Source organism: Vipera ursinii, assembly GCF_947247035.1.
Source record: "Vipera ursinii genome assembly, chromosome: 7".
Lineage (NCBI taxonomy): Eukaryota > Metazoa > Chordata > Lepidosauria > Squamata > Viperidae > Vipera > Vipera ursinii.
In genome coordinates, this window is record NC_139521.1 from 13,940,414 (window position 1) to 13,963,858 (window position 23,445).

General features: G+C 40.4%; 1 protein-coding gene across 4 annotated transcripts in view; it reads left to right on the forward strand.

The window, feature by feature from the left end:
- The window catches only part of SPOCK3 (SPARC (osteonectin), cwcv and kazal like domains proteoglycan 3), a 137,397-nt gene that overhangs the window by 104,386 nt on the left and 9,566 nt on the right, over positions 1 to 23,445 (forward strand). For 3 of the 4 annotated variants that reach the window (XM_083367262.1, XM_083367264.1, XM_083367265.1), the window contains one exon: positions 8,317 to 8,433. The exons of the other annotated variant lie outside the window; for it this stretch is intronic. In XM_083367262.1, coding sequence (XP_083223388.1) covers positions 8,317 to 8,433 — 117 coding nt within the window. The remainder of the gene's footprint in view (positions 1 to 8,316; positions 8,434 to 23,445) is intronic. 4 annotated transcript variants of the gene reach the window in all.

Sequence of the window (23,445 nt, forward strand, 5' to 3'; positions counted from 1 at the left end):
TTTAATTTGCAAAATGACATGGCTGCAAATTAGGTAATTTGGTAAGGTAATTAGCTTCAATTATTGCCCAAGGCAACCAATGTCAGGTAGCAATCTATCAAGCTTCCAATGAGTCTGTCTCAATAGTTGAAGAATGAAGGTAGAATAAAACCATATCATAGACAGCAACTAATTATTTAGTTTTCTTCCTAGTTTTGGAACTCTTAGAATTGTATTCATAGAAAGTTGAAATAAAACTCTTTGATAAACGGAAAGACAAAAAGGATAAGTACAAAAAATGGAAAGAAAACTAAGGCACAATACCAACAAATAGCCTGAACTTGCAAAAGTGAAGTCAGGAAAGCTAAGGCTTAGAATGAAGTAAGACTTGTAACAAATGTCAAAAATAATTTTTAAAAGATTTTCAACATATTAAAAAAAAGAAAAAAGTCAAGGAAATTATCGGTCCACTAATGAGAGAAGATGGCAAGGAAGTAAGAAGTGGTAGACAGAAATCAGAGCTACTTAATATATTCTTTACATCTATCTTCGTGCAAAAAATAATATAGTCCAACCTACCAAAACATAATCGTAAAAGACAGACTAGGAATTCAAATTAAGTAAGAAAATGGTAAGAGAACACCTGTCCACTTAAAACAAGTTCACCAGGACCTGACAGATTATATTCCAGAGTTCTGAAGGAGCTGGCAGATGTGATCTTGGAATCATTGAACCATATCTTTCAAAGCTCCTGGATTACCAAGGAATTACCAGAGGATTGCAAAAGAACCAGAAGTTTGCAAAGGGGGGGGGGGGGAAATCCAGGAAACTACAGATCAATCAGCCTGACATCAATACTTGGAAAGATCCTAGAAAAGATAAGCAACAGGCAAAGACCTAGAAGCAAGCAAAGTTATAACCAGAAGCCAACATGGGTTTGTCAAAAACAGATTATGCCAAACAAATCTTATTTCATCCTTTGACAAAGTGACTAAATTAGGGGATCAGTAAAATGTAATGAAGGTTGGAACACTTTCCATCAATTCTCCAGGACAAGAGAGAGGCAAAATTTCACCACCACTTTTTAAACTATTCATTTAAGTACATTTTTCACAGTGACATATCAAATGTTGTATGACTTTATAAAATAAATGAAATCTGTAAGCCCTAATCTTTAATGTTGCCCCAGTCCTAGGCCTTCAGCTGGGTTTTATAAAACCTTTTCGCTTTAGGCCTCCACCGCCATGTGCAAAAAAAAAAGGTTCAATCAATCAATCAATTTCAACTTCTTGCGAGGGAAAAAAAAAGATCTTGCAAAGTTAGAATTGATTGATTGAACTTTTTAGACCCATCCAGTCTGCCGTTACCACCATGGCCACGCCCACCCAATGGGCCAGGCCCACCTGGCACCCAATGATACATAAGTGGGTTTTGGGTTGCAGTTTGGGCACTCGGTCTCTAAAAGGTTCGCCATCACTGTACTATAGCATCCTTGTGGCAAAGACATGCATGGATTCTGATAATACAGAAAGGGGCAAAGACATGCATGGATTCTGATAATACAGAAAGGGGACAAATTCTTTTGGAATAATAGTTATCTCTACAACCCACCAACTATATTTGCTATTCATATACAGCAGGGGTGTCAAGCTCAATTTCATTGAGGGCCACATCAGCATTGTGGTTGCCCTCAGGGGGCCGGGTGGGCGTGGCCAGGGTGGGCGTGGCCTACTGGATGGGCCTGGCTACAGTGCATATGGCCTACTGGATGGGCATGGCCAGCTCTACATCGTTTGCATCAAGGGTGCCTATGGGGGCCTGGGCAGGAGTGGGACAGATCTGAGGGTCTCTGGCAGAAGGAGGGTCTCTGGGCCAGGGCCAAGGCAGTGGGGGCCGTTCCCTCACTGTTTCCAGGATGGCTTCGCGGGCCACATGAAACCACTTCGCAGGCCAGATCCGGCCCCCGGGCCTTGTGTTTGACATGTCTGATATACAGCATATTAATAAGAAGTATCTTTGAACAGTTCTCTGCAATATAGTACTTCTAAAAACAACACTTATCATAGTTGAAATATTATTTTATCTTGCTTTTATTTAGCCATCTATTCATCTATTCGCATCTAACTTTCCTTTTGGAAAAGGCAGTGGGTTGGGGTTTTTTTCACTTCTCAGCATAAAAAATGTATATACACTTTTTCTGCCTTTAACAGGAATAATTAAATAAAAAAAATAACATGGAATATACTCAAGCTCAGATAGTATCTTTGCTTTTGCAGTTTTCATGGCAACAACCCACTGCTAGCTATGTGATGAATTACGAACTACATGGTACAGGTTTATTAAAAATCTGACCAATTCAGTATGTAGACCACACACTTGAATATTATTTCATATTATTTCACATACATCCCTATCATAGAAAATGTTACAACACATGGTAGCTAGGTTAAAATTCTTTGTACAGGCATTTTTAAAAATTTCTTTTCTTAAATTTCTGATTCTTGATGTTTATCAGTTTCGAATTATTTTTCTGTGTGGATTAGGAAGTTGCTCACTCTTCAAGAACAATTCTATTTCATTTGTACAGTTTCACTTGTATAGCTTTGAAAACCATTGTACTTGCCCTCAGGATGCAATTATCTGTTTTCTGCAGTTTTGTTATTAGTATGTATAGAATGCTATAGAATTGTGCTGTATATAATTTGAACAGATTATTTGACAACTGGTAGAGTTGTTTTGAACAGAATCACTTAAAGACATGCTCTCTGTTGAAGGTAAATGCTCTTTCAGTTATTATGAACTCCAAGATATCTAAAATTCTATAGATACTACATGCTGAACTTCATTTAAACTCTTTTTGAGACAACATTCATGTTTTTGTTTTTGATTTGAAGCATGTTATTTTATTCAAGTCAAATGACTGATGTTATAACTTGCAATGCTTTGTTAGATGCACATTTTACATGAAAAATGAAGACATTTTTCATACTTGTTTTCATGAATCCATAGTATGAAATACAATTAGATTTTGCACTAAAAATTAAAGCAGTAAGGAAAAATCTGCAATTCCAAAAATCATGATTATAATCACTATATTTCTGTATATTCAAATGCCAACTCCAAATTGTAGCATTTATTTAATGTGAAACCAAATGCAGCAGTTGGTTCCATTTTGCATGGAAATAATTTACAGCACATGAATGAAAGATTCCCTCCATACTGGTTATATATTGCCCAGGTTTTGCCTGGTGCGCCAGTTGCGACCCTATCTGGACCGAGATACCCTACGCACAGTCACTCATGCGCTCGTGACCTCCCGTCTAGACTACTGCAGCGCTCTCTACATGGGGCTGCCCTTGAGGACCACTCGGAGGCTTCAACTGGTGCAGAGTGCGGCCGCGCGAGTTGTGATGGGGGTTTCCCGATACTCCCATGTAACACCTCTACTCCGCGAGCTGCATTGGTTTCCGGTTGCTCTCTGGGTGAGATTCAAGGTGCTGGTGATGACCTATAAAGCCCTGAATGGCTTGGGTCCGGGATATATGAGGGAACACCTGCTGCCGGCATCAAGCTCCCTTCGTCCAGTGCGCTCCCACAGGGAGGGTCTTCTCAGGGTGCCGCCGATAAAAGATTGTTGGTGTGTAACACCCAGGGGAGGGGCCTTCTCTGTGGGTGCGCCTGCCCTCTGGAACCAGCTGCCTGTGGAGCTTAGGACTGCCCCCAACCTCCGCACATTTTGCCGGGACCTGAAAACCTGGCTCTTCGAGCTTTCCAGCCCAGGCTGAGAATTTTTAACTGGGGTTTTTAATTCTAGAGATGATTTAATCTTTTTTAATTTGTTTTTAACTTTTGTATTGGTTGTTTTAAATGCCCTGTAAACTGCCCTGAGTCCTTCGGAAAAGGGCGGTATATAAATTTAATAAAATAAATAAATATATGTTGATTTTTATATACCCAGTCTAGACTTTTAAGATGGTCAACTAAAATAGCATTTGACCTGGGAACCTTATTTATCCATATTCATTATTTTAGTGCTTGCTGGAATTGATTGTAAGAGCACAACTCAGTATTACACCAAAAGGAAAGCACTTCTTGGCAGATTCCTGAGTGGATTCATCTGATTTAATATGCATTTTTGATTACTGTATAACCTTCTAGAACCTTTACAGTCTGTCTTTGTCATTAATGATTCATCTGCCAAGCTGTTGGTTGAAATATCAGTCTGAATTACCTCATCTTGACCTATTTTAAATCAATAGAGACCAATATGTACTATTAATTTAAGGAGCGTGCCTTCATAAAAAGAAAAAGATTTTTCATTTGAAGGAAAAAAGTATACTCTGCAATTTAGAGTAACTAAATGTAATCCTTAGTATGCTGCAAGCTCAATCTGGCATTCTGGCAGTAGCAGAGCCCAAGAACTTAATTGCATTATTTACTATTACATAGTTAGCCATATAATTAGGCAATGTAGATCCAGTAGTGTCAGTATGTTTTTTTCTCTTAAGGACTGCTACTCTTAACTAGTTTTGTCAACTGTCCAGTTGGCAGATCCAGCAAAAGAAACTCCTGGAATATTATTTTACCAAGAGTATAAACTTTATTGAGTGTACCATATTGGCACAGACAAAGCAAAACCAGCTCTGGGTTTCCCATGCAAAAGCTAGCATAGTTAATTCCCCACTTTCCATATGGGCCACCCACAGTCATTATGCCCACCAATCACTTGTGTTCATTTTGTTATGGGAACCAGCCAGCCACACTAGTCCATCTGCTTGATGTATCCTTGGGTTGAAGCACTGTCCCACAGGAACAGACGATGGTCAGATGCAATTCTCCCCATCCTTAAATTCCATCCCACATCCTCCTTTTTCTTTGTGAAGCTGCAAGCAAAGAGGAATATAGATGCAAATCAGTCTTGACAAGTTTAAATACTCATCTAATCTATTCCTAATATTATTCCTAACTTTCAGGTTTGTTTTGTCAGCTGTACAGGTACCAGCCATAGTCAGCTGCTCTGTACATTCAATATATGTCAATGTTTTTTCCTGTGTTCATCACATCTAAAACAACCAGTGGGATGTTACAGAACTGGAGGAGAAGAGTATTGCCATATTCTCTTATTCCAAATTAAACTATTCAAAGCTGCTCCTAATTGTTGTAGTGTGTGCATTTTTTGTTTGTTTGTTTAGGGGAATAGATTAAAAAAATATTCTTTGAAGTGTTAGGAGGTTTGTGTTATCTGGAATCTAAATACAGGGAGTGCAGAATTATTAGGCAAGTTGTATTTTTGAGGATAAATTTTCATTATTGAACAACAACCATGTTCTCAATGAACCCAAAAAACTCATTAATATCAAAGCTGAATATTTTTGGAAGTAGTTTTTAGTTTGTTTTTAGTTATAGCTATTTTAGGGGGATATCTGTGTGTGCAGGTGACTATTACTGTGCATAATTATTAGGCAACTTAACAAAAAACAAATATATACCCATTTCAATTATTTATTTTTACCAGTGAAACCAATATAACATCTCAACATTCACAAATATACATTTCTGACATTCAAAAACATAACAAAAACAAATCAGTGACCAATATAGCCACCTTTCTTTGCAAGGACACTCAAAAGCCTGCCATCCATGGATTCTGTCAGTGTTTTGATCTGTTCACCATCAACATTGCGTGCAGCAGCAACCACAGCCTCCCAGACACTGTTCAGAGAGGTGTACTGTTTTCCCTCCTTGTAAATCTCACATTTGATGATGGACCACAGGTTCTCAATGGGGTTCAGATCAGGTGAACAAGGAGGCCGTGTCATTAGATTTCCTTCTTTTATACCCTTTCTTGCCAGCCACGCTGTGGAGTACTTGGACGCGTGTGATGGAGCATTGTCCTGCATGAAAATCATGTTTTTCTTGAAGGATGCAGACTTCTTCCCGTACCACTGCTTGAAGAAGGTGTCTTCCAGAAACTGGCAGTAGGACTGGGAGTTGAGCTTGACTCCATCCTCAACCTGAAAAGGCCCCACAAGCTCATCTTTGATGATACCAGCCCAAACCAGTACTCCACCTCCACCTTGCTGGCGTCTGAGTCGGACTGGAGCTCTCTGCCCTTTACCAATCCAGCCACGGGCCCATCCATCTGGCCCATCAAGACTCACTCTCATTTCATCAGTCCATAAAACCTTAGAAAAATCAGTCTTGAGATATTTCTTGGCCCAGTCTTGACGTTTCAGCTTGTGTGTCTTGTTCAGTGGTGGTCGTCTTTCAGCCTTTCTTACCTTGGCCATGTCTCTGAGTATTGCACACCTTGTGCTTTTGGGCACTCCAGTGATGTTGCAGCTCTGAAATATGGCCAAACTGGTGGCAAGTGGCATCTTGGCAGCTGCATGCTTGACTTTTCTCAGTTCATGGGCAGTTATTTTGCGCCTTGGTTTCTCCACACGCTTCTTGCGACCCTGTTGACTATTTTGAATGAAACGCTTGATTGTTCGATGATCACGCTTCAGAAGCTTTGCAATTTTAAGAGTGCTGCATCCCTCTGCAAGATATCTCACTATTTTTGACTTTTCTGAGCCTGTCAAGTCCTTCTTTTGACCCATTTTGCCAAAGGAAAGGAAGTTGCCTAATAATTATGCACACCTGATACAGGGTGTTGATGTTATTAGACCACACCCCTTCTCATTACAGAGATGCACATCACCTAATATGCTTAATTGGTAGTAGGCTTTCGAGCCTATACAGCTTGGAGTAAGACAACATGCATAAAGAGGATGATGTGGTCAAAATACTCATTTGCCTAATAATTCTGCACTCCCTGTATATTTTCACCAATTTAGTTCTTTAGCAACTGGAAATGGTTAACTACTAAATACTCGGATAGCAGCAGAAGCTTAGCTAGAGCTGGTAGGAAGAAAGCACAGGTCTGTAATGGTCAGTGGTTTCTTGATAGATTAGTTAATTTATTATAATTAGACTGTATTTATAATTTATTATAATAAATTTCTTGTTTATGGTAAAAACATATTTCAACTCTTTGTTATATATTATTCTAGCTTTCAGTTTATAAAAATGTAATGTGGTTAATACATTGATATCATATCTTAATTTATTCATAATGTTTCAAACACAGAAGTGGTCACCAAGATGGAAACATATTAAGATACTTATTAGACCTCCTCTGCTTTATCGTGATTTTAGCAGTACCTGCATGTATATAAATGAAGCCCTACAGCACAAACACTCTTTTCCAACAACCCAAGAGATGTCTCTACACATGGACATCACCAGACAGTCAACACAGAAATCAGATTGACTATGTGCTCTGCAGCCAAAGATGGAGAAGCTCTATACAGTCAGTAAAAACAAGACCAGGAGCTGACAGTGGCTTAGACCATGAGCCTTTGAGGCCTTTGAACTATGGTGCTGGAGAAGACTCCTGCAAGTCCCTTGGACTGCAAGGCAATCAAACCGGTCAGTCCTGGAGGAGATCAACCCTGACTGCTCTTTAGAAGGCCAGATCCTAAAATTGAAACTCAAATACTTTGGCCAACTAATAAGAAGGAAGGACTCACTGGAGAAGAGCCTATTGCTGGGAAAGATTGAGGGCAAGAGAAGAAGGGGACAACAGAGAATGAGGTGGCTGGATGGAGTCACTGAAGCAGTAGGCGTGACCTTAAATTGACTCCAGAAGATGGTAGAGGACAGGAAGGCCTGGAGGAACATTGTCCATGGTGTCGCGATGGATCTGACACACACACACACACACACACACACACACACACACACACACAAATATATATATATATATATATATATATATATATATATATATATATATATATATATATATATATAATGTTTAGTTTAAATAGCATATTTTTATCTCTTTTTCATAAAATTTGAGATTCATTGAAGCCAAATAGAGAGCTTGATAGACAAAAGAGTTTTCTATCGCATCGCACATTTGATGAATTCACTTCCAGTGATTATAATCAATGGCTATGTGCTTTCCAAATATATCCAGTTGGCCATTGTGTGACATGGAAATTTGAATGAGATAGAAATCTAGGCAGATAAAGTAAGACCCTTTTTATGGTTTTATTTTGTAATTTTAAAGGGTTATAAATAATTTATAAAGGAATAATTGCAAATAAAACTTTTCAAAGACTTTATGTAAATTACATTTTATAAAAAAAAAATTATAGAAAAAGAAAGAGGGAATAGAAGTTATAACAAAATGATTGCCTGTAGCTACTTTCCACTTATTTACAATATGAAAGATTTAATTTTTAGGCAGCCTGTGGAGATTAAAGGGCGTTTTATTTTGCTTTTCAGCATGTGGCGACTTGGAGTTCAGAGAAGTTGCAAATCGACTGAGAGACTGGTTCAAGGCCCTTCATGAGAGTGGAATTCAGAAGAGAGCTAGACTTTTGCAAAGGCCTGAAAGAAGCAGTAAGCACTTAACAATTTTTAATATGTCTCTGGAAGAATCTCTGATTTAGAAGGAATTTTATTTTTCATTAAACTTCAAACTTTGTTTCCTAAACCCTTTCTAGGATGCTTTCGATAAATTCATGTTCTTAAAACGTTGCCCTGCAGATAATAGAAGCATGTGTATGTATTAGCATGTAACAATATACACCTAGATTTATGAACAGGTTCTGCACCCTTATGGATGGATGGATGGATGGATGGATGGATGGATGGATGGATGGATGGATGGATTGCTAGGCCATTTTATTCAACTGCTAGGATACAGCGGTCTGTATACAGTACTATTAATTAATGTCTTTCTGTTAAAGCAGCATGTCCATTAAACCTGAATGGGGTTTCATGTATGCATATACATTTTATGCATATTGCACATGTGCATAAAATAGGAATGGGATTTAACATATGATAAGTTTATACATTTTATACATACATAAAATGGAAATAGGATTTTACACAAGCATAATTATTTATATTCTACAAATATCAGCCCTGAGGGCACAACTCCAATTTTTGGAGCATGGAATTATATTAGGTAGAATTGATTTCACTGATGAATGTTACTTTGCTGTCAGACAGCACTGGACAGAACTGGACTGAAGTGGCAGATAGTATTCAATAGCATATAGTAACATAACAATTGTTAATAAATGGTACTATCTTAACAGAGAAATAAAATCAAAACTAGCAGAATTTGTAATTATTTCTAGGCTGTGTTTATGAGGTTATGAACAGTGACATGCTTGACAATGGATTTCCTACTGAAGAACATTGGGAAGCCTACAGAGAAAATCTACTTTAGCAGATTTTGCAAGCGTTAAAACTGGACTCTTCAGTAATACAACAAGCCAATTCCTGTCTGTTGTTTAATACATGCTTTCTGCTGTTAATTGCTTTCCTTGTTAGTTTCATTATTTACACTTTTAGATATTCTGAATATTTGTTCATGTTGGTTTAATTTCAGGTACTTATTTGTACAGATTTGCATTAGATTTTAATTGTATTTTATTTCTTTTCGTGATTGCAACAGTGCATATATAATTTATGCACCATTGCATTATAATTCAGTAGTAGTGAGACCGATACGCACAGGATCGAGATTTATGTTATTCATTGGCAGGAAAGGGAATATTTGAACATGATATCAAGTGGTAAAACTGAACAGACTATTTCTTTAATTCTTGTTCCAAAATTATTTATTTATTTTTATTAAGAAAATGTATCTGGCTGTCCAACTCACATTGACCCTGTGCTACTTATGAGGATAGAACAAAATGAAAGAACTAAGCGGTCTTCATATTTAAAAATAACTATTTTAAAAAATAACTATTTAAAAATAACTATCACCTTTTTTAAAACAAACCATATTATATAGAATAGGTTTCAAAGCAATGTTTTGATTCAGCCCCTTTCATGGATTGCTGCATTGTAATGGTGAAGAAGATTTTCCAAGGATGCTATGAGTTCTATTGTTGAGAATGTAGCTTCCCCTCCCCCCCAAGAATTCATCCACAATTGTGATGAATCATGGATGAGGAACTATACTGTATTTTCCACAAGGAAACAACAACCTGATGCTCTATTCTTCCAAGAAAACCAAGTGGATATTTATAACCATGACAGTATCAATATCATACTGGAAAATGAGCTTCCATCTTGGAAGGCATTTGGTTTAAAAAGCTTTCAGACAGAGCAGAAGGAAGATCCAAATGGCATTGAATATAATAGGAACTAAAACTGCTTGCATTTCTACTGGTTTTCTGCATTTAAAATTGAAGTTATGCTAAGTGAGGAAAAACTCAAGTACAGTGAAAACCATTTTCATCAAAAATTAGTTTATCAATATAAACCGCCCTGAGTCTTCGGAGAAGGGCGGGATATAAATGGAATTAAAATAAAAAAAAATAAAAAAATATTGATCATTGGAAATATTGATTATATAAAATTTGTTATTATTTTGGAAATTTTAGAAATAAATATACAACAGCCAAAATGCTTGGTAGCTGGAAAGTCTCCACATTAGTTGAGTTTTCACAAGCTATCAATGTGTCTGATTTCAGGAAGACAACCAAATGTTATTCATATATTTTGTATTTTTCTTACATGCAGTTGCCAAGCACTTTTTGAGATTGTGTATATGATGAAATTCCCTTTTATTCCTTTGTAAAGTTTGATGATAGTTTACATAATGTAGATATCTCTATTTGTGTTTTTTCCTGTTAAGTTCTGTAATATGTTGTGTTTTGTATGTATGGTTTTGTAATACACTGTGAGCTTTGGAGAATCTATTTATTGCAACAGAAAAATCTCAGTCTAAAGCAGGGGTGTCAAACTCAATTTCATTGAGGGCCGCATCAGCATTGCGGTTGCCATCAGGGGGCCGGGTGGGTATGGCCTACTGGGTGGGCGTGGCTAGAGTGCGTATGGCCTACTGGGTGGGTGTGGCCAGCTCTACATCGTTCGCATCAAGGGTGCCTAGGGGGGCCTGGGCAGGAGTGGGACAGATCTGAGGGTCTCTGGCAGAAGGAGGGTCTCTGGGCCAGGGCCAAGGCAGTGGGGGCCGTTCCCTCACTGTTTCCAGGATGGCTTCGCGGGCCACATGAAACCACTTAACGGGCCAGATCTGGCCCCCGGGCCTTGTGATTGACATGTCTGGTCTAAAGTGTATCATATATTCATGAAAGCATCCTTTTGAAAGATGACAAATTGATCCCAACCTGATTAAAAGCAGCCATTATATACTTAATTACAAATATTATTTTACCCAAATTTCTGAGGAGCTGAATATCTTCTTCGCCCGCTATGAGGTAAAAAGACCAGACCCCGTAGCCTCTGCTGGCCGGCCTTCTGACTCTCAGCCACTCACCCTGTGTGAACACCAAGTGAGAGCTGTATTGAAGGCTGTGAATCCCAGCAAAGCCGCAGGCCCTGATGGGGTGCTGGGGATAGTGGTCAGGAATTGTGCCAACCAATTAGCAGGGGTCCTGACAAGGATTTTAACATCTCCTTGCAAACGGCATGTATACCATCATGCTTGAAAGCAGCTACCATTGTCCCAGTCCCCAAGAAAACTGCAGTGGAGTGCCTGAATGACTACAGACTTATTGCATTAACGTCTGTAGTCATGAAATGCTTCGAAAGATTGGTTCTCCAATCTTTCGAAGCATCCTAAGGGACATGCCTCCCACTGGACTTTGATAAACATCAATTTGCCTACAGGGGAGATAGGTTGACAGATGATGCCATGGCTACTGCTTTACACTCTGTAGCAAGTAATCTCGAGAAACCTGGAAGTTATGTCAGGATGCTTTTTGTTGACTACAGCTCAGCTTTCAACACCATTTTGCTGAGCATTCTCATTGAGAAGCTGACTGACTTGAAATTCTCACCCGCCATCTGCAATTGGATTCAAGACTTTCTTAGGGACCGGTCACAAACAGTGAGGGTCGGGTCTGCTTTGTCCACCTCCCTGAAGCTTTGCACCGGCATGCCACAGGGCTGTGTGCTTAGCCCCTACCTGTACTCTTTATACACATATGATTGTGTATCATCCGACCCATCCACTGCGATAATCAAGTTCTCAGATGATACAACTGTGGTGGGTCTTATTACAGATGGGGATGAGACAGCATACAGGGTGGAGGTACAAAAACTATCCATATGGTGTAGTAACAACAACTTGCACCTAAACATCGGCAAGACAAAAGAGATGGCATTAGACTTCCGGAGAAAAAAGGAGGAACCTGCCCCACTTTACATCGGGGATGACTGTGTGGAGAGAGTTTCCTCCTTTAAATTTCTGGGAGTCTACCTCTGTGAAGATCTGACCTGGAAAGTTAACACAACCCAGGTGGCTAGAAAGGCCCAACAGAGGCTTCACTTTCTTAGGTTCTTGCTGAAGAACAGGGTAGAACAATGGCTTATGACCCTCTTTTACCAGTCTACTATAGAGAGCGTCCTCTCATATGGTATTGTGGTTTGGTATGCTGGTCTGACAGCCGTGGACAGGAAAGTATTACAGAGGGTAGTGAGCACAGCACAAGACATTGTGGGCTGTCCCCTGACACCACTGGATGACATCGCCAGGGCTCGTTGCCTTGGAAAAGTAAGGAAAATTCTCAGGGATGACTCACACCCTGGACGGTATCTCTTTACTCTCCTACCATTGGGTAGGAGATATAGGAGTATAGCCAGCCGTACCAACAGGCTGAAAAACAGCTTTTATCTGTGGGCTGTTAGGCTTTTGAATGGGATATAATCTCTGTGAACATATGCAGAATTGACTTGGGAGGCTGGTGTGTGGTGTAGTTGGTTCACATGGTGTGGTAGGATGTAGGGTTTGTTGTCACAGTGTATTGGGGGGAGGGAGCACGGGGGGAGGCTCAGATAATCTCAATGTACACATGTTGTACTTTGACAATAAAGGTTTATTATTATTATTAAGCATTTTTCTCCTGATAAGAAAAAGAGCTTCACATGTCCGCATAATAACAATAATAATAATAATCCCCCAGTGAGGCACTACCTTGGTGTGGTTGTGGGGATTGTGTGCTCTGAGGAAGATGAGAGCTATGCCAGAGGTTCAACCATACTGGACAGGTCTCATCAGAGGAGTCAGACAAAGAGTGTCTCCCATAAAAAATATGGTGAGATGTAAATTTCAGAATGCCATATTGGCTCGGATATTGCCCAGGTTAACAAGGTCCATGCCAGATGTTGGAGTTCCTGGCTATCTGGTGAAAAATGGGTTACAGAACTCAGTACTGTTGGCTGAGCAACCAGGGCCAGCAGCTGCAGAACTACTGGAAGAAAAGGTGTTTACCCATCACAAATACACAGTTATTGAAAACAAAGAAATAATAATCTATTATTACATATCAAGTCCAGCAAGGATATATAAAATGAATGCACCAGTTCTGGAAAGAACAACATCCAGAATCAGAAATAACAGAACAGAGACTAGCAGATCAACGCCGATTTATAATACAAAATAAAGTATTCACAGAGACAGAATTGGAGGAACTGTAAAGGTTTACCCAGGGCAAAGGAATCAAAGCCTTGCCAGAAGTAATTCAGAATGCAGAGGCAAACCAGGGAGAGTTGGCAGTGAAGGAATCCAGCAGAGATATACAACTGTTCTCATTTGGAAACCAGGCACCTCTTCCTCAGGAAGAACAAAGCCCTCTAAGTAAATAAATAAAAGAATTGAAACAAAGAATAACTGAGCATCTAGAACAACACCAAAACAATAGAATAAGGCTGCCTGCATTGAAGCTTGCTCCAAAGAAACAGCTAGCACAAGCATTAAAAGATGCAAATACTGCAATATCAAGTATAAGCACCAATTCACTGCAAGAAACAAACCAACTAATGTACAGCACAGCTGCAGTTATAACTGATTACCTGGGATGCAAAATCAACAAAGAAGAAAAACAAACAGTGCACCACAAAAATGGAAGGTTAGACTAGAAAATAAGATCAGCAAGTTAAGATCACATGCAAGCAAGCTAGAACAGATGAAAGAAAAGAAGCTGAAGAACAAGAAGATCAAAGAATACCTAATCAAGAAATACCACTTAGAAACAAGGAAGATCAAGGAAGCACTGGAAATAATAAAGCAGCAAATAACAGCTATAGCCAGGAAAATCAGTAGATATGAAGCTTGAATTGCAAATTATAGGCAGAAACTCCAATTTCAATCCAATCAGAAACGTTTCTACCAGTCCATCAATGGAGAAACTGCGATGAATCAGTCAGTACCTGACAAGGAAGAAACAGTGCAGCTCTGGAAGTAGATAATCCAAAGAAACACAATAAGGATGCGGCTTCAAACAGTTCAACAATATACTACAAGGAGGAGAAATTGAAAAGTGGCTAACAACTGGGAAAACCTACCTAATAATGAAAAATCCAGCAAAAGGGGCAACTACAGGGCAATTACCTGCTTACCAACAACTTTCAAATTGTTAACTGATGTGGTAGCTGATGCAGTACAACAGCATCTAGTTGAAAACAATCTCTTTCCATCCAAGCATAAAGGAAACCGCCCGAATAGCATAGAAACAAAAGATCAACTCCTAATAGACAAAATGATCTTGGAAAACTTCAAGAAAAGGAAGACCAACCTGAATGTGGCATAGATTGACTATAAAAAGGCATTTGACTCTCTGCCACATGACTGGATAATCAAGTGCCTAGAAATAACAGGAGTCAGTAGAAACATCAGAAAATTTGTGCAAAGATTGATGGCACAATGGAAGACACAGTTGCAGGTCAATGGTGAAAGACTGGGAGAGGTTAATATCAAGAGAGGAATATTTCAAGGAGATTCATTATCACCACTACTACTTGTTATTGAACTGTTTCCTCTGTCAACAATACTATCCCACCTCCTTTATTTATTTATTTATTTATTTTATTGGATTTGTATACCGCCCTATTCCCATAGGACTCAGGGCGGTTTACAGGGCAGTTAAAACCATGAATACAAAAAATTAAAAACAATTAAAACAAATTAAATTCAAGCCCCAAGAGTAAATCTAAAACCCAGTTAAATTAACAACCCCACAGTCTGGACCAAACAGATCAAAGAGCCAAGTTTTCAGGTCCTGGCGAAATGAGCGAAGGTCGGGGGCAGTCCTAAGTTCTGTGGGGAGTTGGTTCCATAGGGCAGGCGCACCCACCGAGAACGACCTTCCCCTGGGAATAACACGCCGGCATTCATTAACCGGCGATACCCTGAGAAGGCCCTCCCTGTGGGGGCGCACAGGACGATGGGAAGATGATGCCGGCAGCAGGTGTTCCCTTAGATAGTCCGGACCCAAGCCATTTAGGGCTTTATAGGTCATTACCAGCACCTTGAATCTCACCCGGAGGGCAACCGGAAGCCAATGCAGCTCACGGAGAAGAGGTGTGTTACATGGGAGTATCGGGAAGCTCCCATCAAAACTTGTGTGGCTGAATTCTGCACCAGTTGAAGCCTTCGGGTGGTCCTCAAGGGCAGCCCCATGTAGAGAGCGTTGCAGTAGTCTAACCGGGAGGTCATGAGCACATGAGTGACTGTACGTAGAGCATCTCGGTCCAGATAGGGATGCAACTGGCACACCAGGCGAATCTGGGCAAAAGCCCCCTGGTCACAGCTCCTATATGATCTTCCAAACTGAGCCGTGAATCCAGGAGGACTCCCAAGTTGCGAGCCCTATCAACAGGGGGTAATACCTCATCCCCTATTGTTAATGATGGAGAAGGCTGGTCAGCCCGAGATGCCGGTATGAACAGCCACTCAGTCTTCTCAGGATTGAGATGAAGTCTGTTTCTCCCCATCCAAACCCGGACCGCCTCCAGGCAACGGGACATCACAGTGAGGGCATCACTGGGTTGGGTCGGGGTGGAAAGAAAAAGTTGGGTATCATCAGCGTACTGGTGATACCCCACCCCGAAGCCACGAATGAGCTCACCCAGCGGCTTCATGTAGATGTTGAACAGGAGGGGAGAGAGGACCGACCCCTGAGGGACTCCACAAACGAGAGATCTCGGGGTGGACCTCTGTCCTCCCGTCAACACCGACTGCGAGCGGCCCAGGAGGTAGGAGGAGAACCACTGTAAAACTGTGCCTCCCACTCCCAGCCCCCTGAGACGCCGCAGTAGGATACTATGGTTGATGGTATCAAAAGCCGCTGAAAGGTCTAATAGGACTAGGACAGAGGAACAACCCCTGTCCCGAGTCCGCCAGAGATCATTCACCAGTGCGACCAATGCCGTCTCTATGCTATGCCCAGGTCTGAAACCCAATTGGTACGGGTCGAGATAATCAGTTTCCTCCAGGAACAGAGGAAGCTGATGCGCTACCACACTCTCAACAACCTTCGCCAAAAAGCGAAGGTTGGAGACAGGACGATAGTTATTCAAAATCGCTGAGTCCAGGGTGGGCTTCTTGAGGAGGGGCCTCACCACTGCCTCTTTCAAGGCAGAAGGGAAAACACCCTTGCTCAAAGAAGCAGTTATTACTGCCTGGAACCAGCCTCGTGTCTTCTCCCGGGCTGCATAAACCAGCCAGGAGGGGCACGGGTCCAATAAACAGGTGGTAGAGCTCAGCCTCCTCATGATCCTGTCCACCTCATCGGGGGTCATAGGATCGAACTCAGTCCAGATAACACTTTCAAGACCACTCGAATCCTCCCTGTCAGATTCTGTCCAGTCAGAGTCCAAGCCGGCCCGAATCTGAGCAATTTTATCCGCAAGATGACGACTGAACTCCTCGGCCTGTCCCTGCAAGGGATCCTCCCTCTCCTCCCGATGAAGGAGGGAGCGAGTAACCCGAAACAGGGCGGCTGGGCGATTATCTGAGGACGCGATGAGGGTAGCGAAGTAATTAGACTTTGCCGTCCTCATTGCAGCGAGAGAAGACCTTGTAAATGGATGATCTGAAGCTGTATGGAAAAACATCATCTGAAATAGAATCGCTGCTGAACACTGTCCGTATATATAGCCAAGATGTTTGGCTTGGACAAATGTGCCACACTTACTCTCAAACAAGGAAAAATGGTGAAAACTGAAGGAATAAAGATGCCCCATAAAAATAATTAAGAGTCTGGATAACAAAGATTACTAAAAAATACTTGGGTATCCTTCAAGCTGACAACATCAAGCACACTGAAGTCAAGAAAAAGATTAGAGGTGAATACATCAAGAGAGTGAAGAAGATCTTAAAGTCCAAACTCAATGGAGGAAATACTGTGAAGGCAATCAACACCTGGGCAATTCCAGTCATTAGATACACAGCTTGAATAGTGGACTGGACTCAAGCAGAATTAAAAGCAATGGATAGGAAGACCAGAAAAATAATGACAATGAATCATGTCCTTCATCCACGCAGTGACATTGACAGACTCTATCTACCAAGGCAAATTGGTGGACGTGGAATGCTGCAAGTACATCAGATGGTTGAAGAAGAAAAAATGGTTTTGGAAGAATATCTCAAGGACAATGATGAAGATGCACTGAAATTAGTATATCAGGAATGCTTACTGACTACTGGAGAGACCAAACTGGCCTACAAGACCAAATGAAAAACAGAATAGAGGCATGGGAAGACAAAGCTCTACATGGCCAGTACATTAAAAAAATAGCTTGGAAAGCAGATAATAACAAGACCTGGCAATGGCTAAGAGCAAGAAAGTTGAAGAAAGATACCAAGGGACTAATTCTGGCTGCACAAGACCAAGCCTTAAGGACAAATGCATACAAAGTCAAAATTGAGAAGACAACAACAGACAGTAAGTGCCATCTATGCAAAGAAGCTGAAGAAACAGTGGACCACCTGGTAAGCTGCTGCAAGAAGATTGCACAGACTGACTACAAGCAGCGACATGACAAAGTAGCAACAATGGTGCATTGGAAGATCTGCAAGAAATATCATTTGCCTGTAAGCAAGAACTGATGGGATCATAAAATAGAGAAAGTCATAGAAAATGTAAAGTTAAACTGCTCTGGGACTTCAGAATTTAAACAGACAAGAACCTGCAACATAACACCCCGGACTTAACAATTGTCGATAAGAAAGACAAAAAAGTCTGGATAGTGGACATGGCAATGCCTGGAGCAGCAGAATAGACGAGAGAACTGGAGAAGATAACAAAATACAAAGATCTACAAATAGAAATAGAAAGACTGTGGCAAAGGCAAGCAAAGGTAGTGCCCATAGTAATAGGCGCCTTGGGCGCAATCCCAAAACAACTGGAGCACCATTTGAACACCATTAGCATTGACAAGTTCACCATTAGTCAATTGCAAAAGGCAGCCTTACTAGGAACTGCTTCCATCCTGCGATGATATCTATAATACAATCAAACATCCACATCTGCCTATCCCAGGTCCTTGGTAAGGACTTGATAGGTAGACAAGAATGCCAAATCCAGTCTGAACATCTGGCTGACTGTGCGATGATCAATAATAATTATACTTAAAAAGTTGGAAGGCACCTTGGAGGTCATCTTGTCCAACCCCCTGCTCAGGCAGGAAACCCTATTCCATTTCAGACAAACAACTTCTGAAGGGAGGTTGTTCCAGTGATTAATTGTTCTAACTGTCAGGAAATTTCTCCTTAGTCCTAGGTTGCTTCTCTCTTTGGTTAGTTTCCATCCATTGTTTCTTGTCTTGCCTTCAGATGCTTTGAAGAATAGCTTGACTCCCTCTTCTTTGTGGCAACCCTGAGATAGTGGAACACTACTATCATGTCCCCCCTCGTCCTTCTCTTCATTAAACTAGATATACCCAATTCTAGCAAACGTTCCTTATATGTTTTAGCCTCCAGTCCCCTGATCATCTTTGTTGCTCTTTGTACACTTTCTAGAGTCTCAACATCTTTTTTACATCGTGGTGACCAAAACTGGATGCAGTATTCCAAGTGTGGCCTTACCAAGGCATTGTAAAGTGATATTAACACTTCATATGATCTTTATTCCATCCTTCTATTAATGCAGCCTAGCACTGCTGGCTCATATTTCAGTGATTGTCCACTAGGACTCCAAGACCCCTCTCATGGTTACTACCAGTGCTTTTTTTGTAAAATAAAAAGGTGCCGGAACTCACACATGTCATACAACCCGCCTTGCCTACCCTACAAGGTTCCATTCAGAAAAGGTGCCGGAACTCCGTTCTGAGCGTTCTATGAGAAAAAAAGCCCTGGTTACTACTATTGAGCAAGGTACCACCTATACTATATCTGTGCATTTGGTTTTTCTTGCCTAAATGTAGAATTTTACTTTTTTCATCATTGAATTTCATTTTGTTAGTTAGTGCCTAATGTTCAAGTCTGTCAAGATCCTTCTGTATCTTAAGCCTATCTTCCAGAGTGTTGGCTATTCCTGCCAGCCTGGTGTCATCTGCAAATTTGATGAGTTCCCCATCTATCCCCTCATCCAAATCATTGATGAAGATGTTAAAGAGCACTGGGCCTAGAACAGAACCCTGGGGCACCACTAATTTTGTCACCTGGTCAAAAGTGCAATAAGATTTGTCTGGCATGATCTGTTTTTGACAAACCTATGTTGGCTTTTGGTAATGAGTTTGTTTGCCTCTAGGTGTTCGCTGATTCATTCCTTGATTATCTTTTCCAGAATCTTCCCAGGTATTGAGGTCAGGCTGATAGTCCTGGATCCATTTCCCCCCCTTCTTTGAAGATGGGAACTACATCAGCACTTTTCCAGTCCTGTGGTAGTTTTCCACTGCTCAAGGATCTTTGAAAGATATAGTTCAGTGATTCTGAGATCACATCTGCCAGTTCCTTCAGAATGTTGGGGTGTAATCCATCTGGTCCTGGTGATTTGAACTCGTCTAGGGCAGACAGGTGCTCACTTACCATTTCCTTGCCTATCTTAACTTGTGTTTCTAATCTGATTTTTACGGTACTATTTTTAGTAGGTTGGACTGTTTTTTTCCCCTCTGTGTAAAGATGGATGCAAAAAAATGAGTTAAGTTGTTCTGCTTTCTTCCTGTTGCTTGTCACCTTCTTGCCAGTTTCTCCCATTAATGGACCAAACATTTCCTTAACTTTTTTCTTGTTTTAATTATTCTCTTAATTATTGTTCTTTAATGTTTATTTTTACTCTTTAATCATAGGCTAAACAGTGCTGGGTAACTAATCATTTTGTCTCTCTGACAGAAATAGGAAGCTGAGCATAAAACAAGTGGTTTGTGTAAAGTTACCTAATATTTTGTTACTATTCTGAGAACTGTGCTTAACCATTGTGGCACATGCCACAGTGTATCAGACTTTTATTCATAGATTTAATTTACTTCAGTTCATTAGCTACTATATCTTCTGCTGCTTTCTCTGCTTATCAGTGTTTAATGCCAGCTTCTCTTTTCAATATCCCATAAAAACTTAAATCATTCCTGTATCAATATCTGAAAAAGATATATCAAGGACAAAGAAATAGTCACCTGTTTCTTATGCATGCAACTTTGGGGTTTGCCATGATGCTTATAGATTAAAAAAAAAGAATCCTCAGTTTACAATAGTTTATTTAATGACCGTTCAAAGTTACAATGGCACTGAAAAAAGTAACTTATGACCATATTTCACACTTATGACCATTGCAGCATCCCTATGGTCACATGATTTACATTCGGATGTTTGACAACTGGTTCATAGGAGCCACAGAAATTTTCGGCTCAATTGTGGTCGTAAATTGAGGACTACCTGTATCTGTGGGCATATTTTAGCTTTTTTAAATTTAATGCATCATAATTGCTAATGTTGTTGTTGTTGTTAGTTGCGAAGTCGTGTCCGACCCATCGCGACCCTATGGACAATGTTCCTCCAGGCCTTCCTGTCCTCTACCATCTTCTGGAGTCCATTTAAGCTCACGCCTACTGCTTCAGTGACTCCATCCAGCCACCTCATTCTCTGTCGTCCCCTTCTTCTATTGCCCTCAATCTTTCCCAGCATGAGGCTCTTCTCCAGTGAGTCCTTCCTTCTCATTAGGTGGCCAAAGTATTTGAGTTTTAGCTTCAGGATCTGGCCTTCTAAAGAGCAGTCAGGGTTGATCTCCTCTAGGACTGACCGGTTTGATCGCCTTGCAGTCCAAGGGACTCACAGGAGCCTTCTCCAGCACCATAGTTCAAAGGCTTCAATTCTTTGGCGCTCAGCCTTTCTTATGGTCCAGCTTTCACTACCATACATTGCAACTGGGAGGACCATAGCGCACTTTTGTTGACAGGGTGATGTCTCTGCTTTTTAGTGTGCTGTCTAGATTTGCCATGGCTTTCCTCCCCAGGAGCAAGCGTCTTTTAATTTCTTGGCTACAGTCCCCATCTGCAGTGATCTTGGAGCCCAGGAAAATAAAATCTGTCACTACCTCCATTTCTTCCCCATCTATTTGCCAGGAATTGAGAGGGCCGGATGCCATGATCTTGGTTTTCTTAATGTTTAGTTTCAACCCAAGTTTTGCACTCTCCTTCTTCACTCGCAACAAGAGGCTCTTTAGTTCCTCTTCACTTTCTGCCATTAGAGTGGTATCATCTGCATATCTTAGGTTGTTGATGTTTCTTCCGGCAATCTTAATTCCAACTTTTGATTCATCTAGCCCTGCCTTTCTCATGATGTGCTCTGCATATAAGTTAAATAGGCAAGGCGACAGTATACAGCCTTGCCGGACTCCTTTCCCAATTTTGAACCAATCAGTGGTTCCGTGTCCAGTTCTCACTGTTGCTTCTTGGCCTGCATATAGGTTTCTCAAGAGACAAATAAGATGGTCTGGTATGCCCATCTCTTTAAGGACTTGCCACAGTTTGTTATGATCCACACAATCAAAGGCTTTAGCATAGTCAATGAAGCAGAAGTAGATGTTTTTCTGGAACTTTCTAGGTTTCTCCATGATCCAGCGTATGTTGGCAATTTGATCTCTAGTTCCTCTGCCTCTTCGAAATCCTGCCTGTACTTCTGGTAGTTCTCGATCCACATACTGCTGGAGTCTAGCTTGTAGAATTTTAAGCATAACTTTACTAGCATGAGAAATGAGTGCAATGGTGCGATAGTTTGAACATTCTTTGGCACTGCCTTTCTTTGGAATTGGAATGTAAACTGATCTTTTCCAATCCTGTGGCCACTGTTGAATTTTCTATAATTGCTAATACTGAAGTGGAAATACCAAGGCCTTAAACAATGTAAAGGTAGTCATAGTAATCTCTGGAATGTTGCATTTTCTGTGAAAGGAAGGAAGCAGAACAAAATGAAATTAATGGGCTGCTATATGTACAAATATAAGGGACGTGGTGGCTCAGTGGGTTAGGATGCTGAGCTTGTCGATCAGAAGATCAGCAGTTTGGCAGGTCGAATCCCGAGTGCCGCATAGCAGAGTGAGTGCCTGTTACTCGTCCCAGCTTCTGCCAACCTAGCAGTTCGAAAGCATGTAAAAATGCAAGTAGAAAAATAGGGACCACTACGGTGGGAAGGTAACAGCATTCCGTGCTCCTTTGGCGTCTAGTCATGCCGGCCACATGACCACAGAGACGTCCTCGGACAAGCGCTGGCTCTTCGGCTTTGAAACGGAGATGAGCACCGGCCCCTAGAGTCGGAAACGACTAGCACGCATGTACAGGGGAACCTTTACCTTTACATATATATATATATATATATATATATATATATATATATATATGTATGTATGTATGTATGTATGTATGTATGTATGTATATGTATATGTATATGTATATGTATATGTATATGCATAGAGTGTGTGTGTGTGTGTGTACAGTATATGTATATGTATATATAGTTCAGAGATCAGCACCGGCCCCTAGAGTTGGAAACGACTTAGCACGCATGTGCGGGGGGAACTTTTACCTTTACCTTTATATATACAAAATTGGTAAAAGGCCTATTTTATGACTAGCCCACTGTTGTTCCTTCCCCTCCACAATGAGCATTTTCAGAAACAACACAAAGAGAAGAATAGTTTAAATCTGACTTATCAAGGCTTTTTTCCAAACAGACATCTGTGTATATTAACTTGCATTAGCTTATCTCAATGAAATATATGAAGGATTTTTCGTTCTTTTTTTAACTTTCTAATGGCCTACTTTCCTTTTCAAATGGTTAGTTCAATAATGTTTTTCATCCTGAAGAAAATCTCTGTTCTAACATAATCCAGAGCAAATATAATATAAACTGAACATGAGAAAAAAAATAAAGGAAATACAGTATAAAACTCGTATACATTCTTTTGTGAAATTCTGCTGCATTTCTTATTAAAATTATATTTCATTGTTATTGTATTTTTTCCTGTTTGTTTTAAAGTTCATATAAGGATATGGGCGATTTTCAAAGAACACACAAGTTCAGATGTTGAAGCTCTTGCTGTGAATGAAGTATGCTCCTGTTCTGTTCTTTTTCTGTTCAATACAGAGGAGAAAAAAGAAGGAATATAGACATGCAATAATAACTTTGCTAGAGCCTTATATTTCTTAAA